Source organism: Gymnoscopelus braueri (genome assembly GCF_963280865.1).
Source record: "Gymnoscopelus braueri genome assembly, chromosome: 5".
NCBI classification, from domain to species: domain Eukaryota; kingdom Metazoa; phylum Chordata; class Actinopteri; order Myctophiformes; family Myctophidae; genus Gymnoscopelus; species Gymnoscopelus braueri.
The window spans coordinates 33,358,698-33,366,942 of record NC_137606.1 but is presented as its reverse complement, the minus strand read 5'-3'; the positions used below and the strand labels follow the sequence as shown (position 1 = coordinate 33,366,942).

The 8,245-nt window shown below is 41.5% G+C and overlaps 1 protein-coding gene across 1 annotated transcript; it reads right to left on the bottom strand.

Annotated features, from left to right (window-relative positions):
• Positions 1 to 266: 266 nt before the first annotated feature.
• On the bottom strand, positions 267 to 6,412 carry LOC308085296 (uncharacterized protein). Its single transcript, XM_080428375.1, has 6 exons — positions 6,216 to 6,412; positions 4,493 to 4,622; positions 4,340 to 4,351; positions 4,080 to 4,223; positions 1,599 to 1,744; positions 267 to 671 (listed from the first exon to the last, which is right to left on the bottom strand). The coding sequence occupies exons 2-6, from the start codon at positions 4,560 to 4,562 to the stop codon at positions 441 to 443; spliced, it is 603 nt and encodes a 200-aa protein (XP_080284501.1). The 5' UTR covers positions 4,563 to 4,622; positions 6,216 to 6,412; the 3' UTR covers positions 267 to 440.
• Positions 6,413 to 8,245: the final 1,833 nt, after the last annotated feature.

Below are 8,245 nucleotides of genomic sequence, written 5' to 3'. Positions count from 1 at the left end.
GTGCATCACCATCAACATTTACAGTAGCCTATGTTATGTTCATTTATGTTGCTAATAATGAAACATATGGAGGGGCAGCGCCACACACAAAGTTTAACATATGTACACATTAGTTATTACGGTCCAGCAACATACAGTCAATTAGTGGCAGTACTTTTTTGGCCTACTGGCAGCGTTCACAAGAAATCTGGTGCTGATCGGTCCAGCATTTGAGAGAGCTCCGGACACGAACGCAGTGCTGCAGTTGTTATTCTGGACCAAATTCCTTCCCAAAGCATCCTAAAGCATCGTGCATGATCATTAATGCCCTCACACCATTGCCCCCAATGTCCTGCACCTATATAAATGACTCTACCCCATTCATTTCTCTACCCCCAAGAAAATAGTCTCTGCCCTATCCACACCCATAGAGAAAATGACTCAAATGTCCTATCCACCCTTTATTCATTAAGTTCCATGTTGCAACGATCATCTACTTGATCCATCTGATGAGGAAGTGCGGCCAGTTTGAGCAGAGAACGGTCATCAGCATCATTATCAAATCCCAGCAAGAGAGATGGACAGAGAGATGGCTCAATCTTGTAGATATTCTGGCATGCAGTGCCAGGGACACTCCTCAAGAAGAACAAACCCTTGTCTCCAGAATCCTTAAACGAGTCTGGAAGACTGTCCTACAGAACCATAGGAAAAAGAGGAAGATAGATGATAAATATGAGGATATAATTTCATGTACCCCATTTCATGTAGGGTACTACAGGTGGCAAGAAGTAGAAGGCGACAACTCTTGTTATTCCTTTTTTCAAGATGTTTCACAAATAGACAATCTACAAGCTCATTTGGTATTTTTTTGAATAGCCAAAATAGGTTTTAAAACTGAATTTGATGCTATATTAACACATTTTGCTGACTCCTAGAACCCCCTCAAAGACGCGAACAATCTTCTACCATGCCGTTGAAGGCACAAGGGTGGGCGCGGACTTCTTTCCTCTACAATAGAAGAGTTAGGACGTCACATTCTAATACAACCCGAATACCCAATTTCAGCACCGGCTTCAGTGGCGCACCTCGCTAATCATTGGACTACCGATCCACCACCTCTGGGAGTCTGGGTTCCACTCCCGCTTGGAACAATGCATTTTCAAACAACCTCAGACTATTTTTTTCGCCGATAAAGTATAGTTTTGGACCATGACGGAGGCGCGCCGACTCAGCAGACCTTGAGGCCGAGGAGTCGCGCCCGAGCGCCTCCAGGCGCGAGTGCCCGCGATGACCGGCCGATGGTCTGCTAGTCGACTAAGCGCCGTCCGAGTTATGTACCGATAGGCACAGAATCGTAAATAATATTGGTGGGGACTGCGTTTGCCCCAACTGCCACTCACTGCACTAACTTAGCCCGCCAGCCCCGCCCCCTTGCCTTCAACGGCATGGTAGAAGCTTGTTCGCCTCAAAGACCCCTGGGGGTCCCCACTTTGAGAACCACTGCTTTATAAATACAAATGTATTCATTATTATTATTATTATTATCATTATTATTGTGTTCAAATCATTTGTCATGTTTCAAGGATAGTTTGCTACCATCACTGCCAGTGTTCACTCACCCGGGTGTCCACGTGAACTTTCCCTTGGTCATCGCAGCACACAAGTTTGTATTTGCCATTGTTGATCACATACAGTAATACTGGCCTCCCTCTGTCCATTGTGTTCTTTGGGTCTCTTCTGAAGGTCTCGATTGTGAATATGCAGTCTAAATAATAAATGAAAGGGAAATAAAGAATAAACTGTTTCTATAACACCATAGATTTGCATCTCAGTGATTTACAGTATTGCAAACAAACCATATGAAAATGAATTACAGCAATGCATAGGTTTGAGCCGGGAAGCAAAAATGGGTTGAGAGTTGTTTTGTAATCAAGTCATGAAAAGAAAACAACATCAAACTATTAATTATTGTTATCAAACATATTGACTGACTATGGCTAATGAAGATTTGTGTCCTAGTGCCAAACCATCTCATGAAGCAAACAATATGTATATCCTCTGCATATACTGGACATATCTACACAGCATGTATGTTTGGTCATACTGGTCTGTATTTGCGTTATTCTGTTACTTTTTTGCTGCTATAATTTCGCTACTTGGTCCATCCAGTGGTGGAAATGGCGTTGCACGCTTGGGAACGGCGTTCCCATAGCAACCGTTGCGGGGGAACGCTGTGAACACGTGTGGGAACGCTCTTCAGAGTGTCCAACTTTTTTTCTTTTTTTTTTTTAATAATCGCGGTTTAGCACTGTTTTCCTAAATCGTCCATAAGTCTTACGGCACATGAATGCATCACTCCAGGCAGGGCTGTACGTACCGTGGGTGTGTTTGTCAACACACGCACATGGCTCTGAACACAGCCAATAGGCAGCCGTAATACTGCAGGGTCCCCACTTTCCACCTATGGTTACAAGGGTTACAGGAAGTAGCGTTGACCACACGTGTGTGTGTGTGTGTGTGTGTGTGTGTGTGTGTGTGTGTGTGTGTGTGTGGGGGGGGGGCGAACAGCCCTCTTGCATGTTGTTGAAGGCAAGGGGCCGGGGGGGGCGGGGCTCTTTCCTCTACAATAGAAGAGTTAGGACGTCACATTCTAATACAACCCGAATACCTAATTTGAGCACCGGCTTCAGTGGCGCACCTCGCTAATCATTGAACTACCGATCCACCAGCTCTGGGAGTCTGTTTTCGGCTCCCGCTTGGGACAAAAGTTTTTCAAACAACCGCAGACTATTTTTTTCGCCGATAAAGTATAGTTTTGGACCATGACGGAGGCGCGCCGACTCAGCAGACCTTGAGGCCGAGGAGTCGCGCCCGAGCGCCTCCAGGCGCGAGTGCCCGTGACGACCGGCCGAAGGTCTGCTAGTCGACTAAGCGCCGTCCGAGTTATGTACCGATAGGCACAGAATCGTAAATAATATTGGTGGGGACTGCGTTTGCCCCAACTGCCACTCACTGCACTAACTTAGCCCGCCAGCCCCGCCCCCTTGTGCTCTCTCCCCACCCGCCAGCCCCGATCCCCCCCCCCCCCCGGCCCCTTGCCTTCAACAACATGCAAGAGGGCTGTTCGCGTGGGGGGGGGGGCTCCAGGAAAAAATAGCGTGTGAAGTAGTTTCAACTAGGCTACCTTGCTACTTCTATTTCCAGTAGTATTTCAAAATAAAACGTGTGTTGAATTATAACACATTTCAAGTATAGATTAAAAAAAAACTCTTATTTTGAAAGGAAACTGTGGCCGCTTGCTTGACTACGTTCCTACGTAGTAAACAACAGCAACACACGGACGTGGACATATGGAATATAAAGACTTAAAGTTTGGGGCAAAAGTTCATATTTACCACCATGCTCTGCTCTCTGAAACCAAGACAATCTTTGCAGAAGGTGAGTAAGTAATTTTAATCTAACGCTGACAGTGAGAGTGAGTGGTGGAAAGTAACTAAGTACATGTACTCAAGTACTGTACTCGAGTATAATTTTAAGGTATTTTTATTGAGTAATCAGGGGCACCCAATCGAAAAAATATGAATCAAACAACATAACCCTAACCCTAACCCTAAACCCGAATTAAAGTAACAAAAAACGAAAATAAAGTACCCAAATCCACGAAATTAACCGCAAAAAAAAAAAGAATTAAATAACATAACCCTAATCTAACCCTAACCCTAACCCTAACCCTAAACCCGAAATAAAGTAACAAAAATATATATATAAAGTACCCAAATCCGCGAAATTAACCGCTGCGCGAGCGTGCATGGTGTGACAAGTAGGGTTCCCAAAGCGAATCCAGTTCATTTCCACCACTGGGTGCATCTTACGATTATTTATGTATTCTGTGTATATACTCTTTGGTAGTACATGTAAACATTTGCAGTCATCAGCTGTGTTTTTTGTGCACCTGCTCAAAAACTGTGGGAGTGTGTGTTCAGATATACCGATGACACTGACACACAATTTAATCAGTGTGGTCGATATCTGCCCACAGCAGAATGAGTATGAAGTCAAATTATGAATGTAGCACTACTGTCCGGTAGCTGGAATCTTACCACATGAAGACTGCTCCTGATTTTGTAGTGCTTTAAAGACTAACTGGTCTTCATGCTGAACAATCAGAAAGTTGTGGTTCTTGTTCTTGATCCATTTTCCTAAGGGTTTATTACGTGACCTTGTAAAATTGTCTGCCTCGATCTCTGAAGATGTAGAAGAGAAATCAAACATATACTTCAACGTCACACGGCCGAATATACTATACCTTTATGACTGAGGTAGTGTATCTATATAAATCACATAATGAAAATGTAATTACCTTTGTCGACCTCTTTTCACAGATGACGATTCAGTGGAGTTGCAAAGCAAATTCATTTCATTAGTTTCTCAGGGAGCATAATTGGGTAAAAAATGTAATAAAGATTCTATCAAAGTGGTAATCAGACAACATTAATCTAAGCCCACTTCTTACCTTGAAAATAGAAAATGTCTCCGCATGTCTCCTCATATCTCACATCGATGGCACTGTCACAGCAGGCCATCGTTGCTGTGGGTTGACTTTGCTCTGGCTGAGATGCACCAGATCTCTCGTGACTGTATGTCTTTATATATTAACAGATTTAAAGGACAGATATTACAGAAATGTAGTAAGTATTCATAGTTAAATATCAACTACTATATTTCAACATGCCTGTAGTTTAAGAATTGGGAACAACTGTAAAATGTAATTTCATTTTGTGGAATAATGTATTACTTATTTGTACTTTTACAACCATATGCATTATAATTTTTGTTAGGCTAATTATTGGTGGAATGGCCTGGCTTCATGGTATTGGGACAAGTTGTTTGCAAAAAAGAAAAGAAAAATGTTAACATGAAAACAATACAGTGAGGTACGCCCTACACTGCCATTTCAAGGTTCAACTTTATTGTCAACAATATCAATCACAGGGTAAAAGGCATGTGCAATTCATTGTGCACTAACCTCACACAACAGCTGCAGTCTCAAATAAAAACTTTGTATTGAAACCTCAATGTGATGATCAGTGTTAAAAAACTAAACTATAAAATCAATTAAAATATAACTAATGAAGAACTAATGCATAACAATATCGGTCAGCGTAAAGATAGCAGCATGCACGGCTTCATGTGTAAAACAGCATAGTTCTAGTGTGCTGCTCCTGTATATGGCTGTGTCAATTTCTTGTCGAACCAGTTTTGCATACCACAGTGGTGGGTATACGAAGGTATGCCATACATACTGTATAGTGGGCATTGCGTATACTCACACTAGTGTGCATAAAAATCAGTTTTTCAATACAGTACTACATATTGATTTGGAATATCTTAAACTGTTCCAATGCCCATTTGCTGCGCTATCAACACCAGATGTGCGTTGTCTCTTCTAATTTCTGAAAACAACCTGCATCTTTCTTGCTCTACAGTGACAGGTAGGTACTAGGTAGGTAGGCACGCACACACACTTTCTCTCTCTCTCACTCTCACTCTCACTCTCACACACACACACACACACACACACACACACACACACACACACACACACACACACACACACACAGGTGGCATATCCCACGGGCTTGAGGTGCTGAAGCACGTGCTTGGTGCCCCCCCGTAGAGAAAACGCTCCCGGGGTGCACCGAACCGGGTCCAAGCACCGGGCACCACGAAGGGTTAATCCGCCCCTGCACACAGCTGCCCAGACTCTCCTAACGTGACTCATTTGTTTCCTCTTTTTTACCCACCTAATACCCTCACTGGCCCCCTGTCTGCTAAAGTGCACAGTTTGGACATATCCCTGAGTTTTAATAAACAAGTTTGCCATGTGGTGAGGGGCAGTTTTTATCTGGCTAGGTTTTTATAATAACCACTGTATGTAATTAACGTTTTTTTTTTAGTAGATTTGTTTGGCTATGTATTTGGATACTGCCCTAGCAGTCTATATTATTTCATGTCAACTCATATACCAAAGATCCATTTTCTGTGGCTGTGACACACACACACACACACACACACACACACACACACACACACACACACACACACACACACACACACACACTATCTAATGTAGCTACATCACGGAGGGAGAGGCAGCAAAGTTCTTTGCCTAAATTGTATTACATGCATCATGCTATAAAATAATAACTAGCGATAAAAATAAAACGTATTCTTACCTCCGACAGTCACTCTATGGTGTTAAATGAGAATGTTCTCTGATGGCTGCTGCCGCTTCACCACAAAGCTTTAGAACTTAAGTAAACTAAACAGATGAGCCAGTCTGAGCCGTATTATTCTGCATAATAGGTTGTAGATTCCACTCCAGTCCGAAAAATACGCCCAGTCGTGAGCCTACTGTGGCGGAAATACCACTAATTACCGTGTAACCACAGGCGTTTCCACCGCGGAGGTTATCAATACCATAGAGGAGCGTCATGCAGGTTGCCAGGTTTGCGAGAGAAACAAGCAACGAGGTCAATAAAAACAAGCCCAAAAGAAGCGACTAGCCTACATGAGCCCTTTTAAACCTAAATACATCACCTATTTGAAAGCTCACAACAAGCTTGAAGATCTACTATTTTCAAAAAGTCTTGAAATAAAATGTGGAATATTTGGAATATTTTTTGAAACATTCTAACAACACAAATCTGGAACTGGGGCTCCCTGACCCTGGCACAAAACATTTTCAGATGGGGTTAGGGACAAATGCATATTAATAATATCAGAGGTCCTCAACATGTCGTGTCCGTAGCAAGACATGTCCGTGGCAAAAAAAATTTGTTGATTTTCTTTTCTAAATATAGCCTATATATTTTCCTCATTATAATGTAAAAACATATTAAAAATGTGTCTGAATACCTTTGGTGACTCGTAAAGTAACATGCTCATCAATATGAGATTTGTAGTATTGCACATGGTAGCCTACCTGTACACAATTGTATCGGGTGAAGACCAGAGATGTGGTGAAGACAACAAGACTAGAAGAAATGATTGCTAATAGCTGCCTAAATTCTGTGAAAATAGCAAAATGTGCTTTCAAAGTTAGACTGCCTTCGCATTAAACTATTGTGACACTGCATTCAATTAAAATCCTGGCATGCCCTTCATTAATCACTCATCATGTAGTAGGCCTACATATCTATTTTTTCTCTCAAGTTCCAACTTCCAGCTTGTTCCAGTGTTCCATTGGCATTTTATTTATTGACGTTTCCGTGAGAATCATTTAACATTCTTTCTCACCAACAGCAGAATAGGCTGATCACAAACCACAACTAGCTAACTTTACTGTACCTTGCCAAACCAAACCAATAGTTTGTCTGGTAGAACTTGATTTGATCTCCTTCTGTCCAAGTAACATCCTTTGAAAAGCCACTGCCAGCAATGAGCTAATATGCACCCACTCACTCACCGTTGCAGCTAAGTGGCCCTTTTGCGATGGAAGCACTGTCTGTAGGCTACTGATTAAACTCAATTAATATTATCCATAATAATTAGTTGTTTTTTTTGGTGGTTAAGTGGCTCAGTAGTTAGTTAATGCAGACATGCTATCGTTTTCAAATGTACATCACATTGGAATAGACCCTATGACACATTAGGAGTCCATTTAGAATACATTTAGGGCTAGGCCAATGTGTTTTTGATAAAATGATTATTTTGTATGTCCATGGCAAAAAATTAATATTAATGAAAATGTCCATCACGAGCTGCCATATGGTGATGACCCCTGTAGGCTGTCCATGACATGAAAACATTTGAGAACCACTTAAATAATACATTTTTAAAAATCTGAAGCAAGTCCAAATAAGCAAGTACACTAACACTTACTTTGGAAACAAGCTTAAAAAAAACACAACCCGCAACTACCAATATTTACAAACAACTTTACAGAACTTTACAGAAGAACAAGCTTATAATAGGCGGACATGGCAACACTGAAACAGCCAGCGATTTGGGGCGGAACTCCTTTATCACACCCTACAACATCATTTCCCTTTTTACAGTGGAAAGTACCTATAACCTATATTTACTTAAAGTACAATTTTGATGTACTTTTACTTTACTGGACTTTTCCCAATTTGTTATACTTATCATTTACTCCACTAGGCCTACATCTCAGATTCAAATATTGTACTTTTACTCCACTATTAGAAAACTTTAGTTGCTAGCTAGTTACTTTGTAGATTTGGATTATTATTACAAAACACAC

What these genes read in the sequence shown, in the direction of transcription:
- LOC308085296 (XM_080428375.1), bottom strand. Translation starts at nt 4,562, where the DNA reads ATGGCCTGCTGTGACAGTGCCATCGATGTGAGATATGAGGAGACATGC. An exon ending in TCAGGAGCAGTCTTCATGTG is followed by an intron (nt 1,745 to 4,079) that starts GTAAGATTCCAG and finishes TTTATTATTTAG; the next exon opens with ACTGCATATTCACAATCGAG. An exon ending in AAGTTCACGTGGACACCCGG is followed by an intron (nt 672 to 1,598) that starts GTGAGTGAACAC and finishes ATGGTTCTGTAG; the next exon opens with GACAGTCTTCCAGACTCGTT.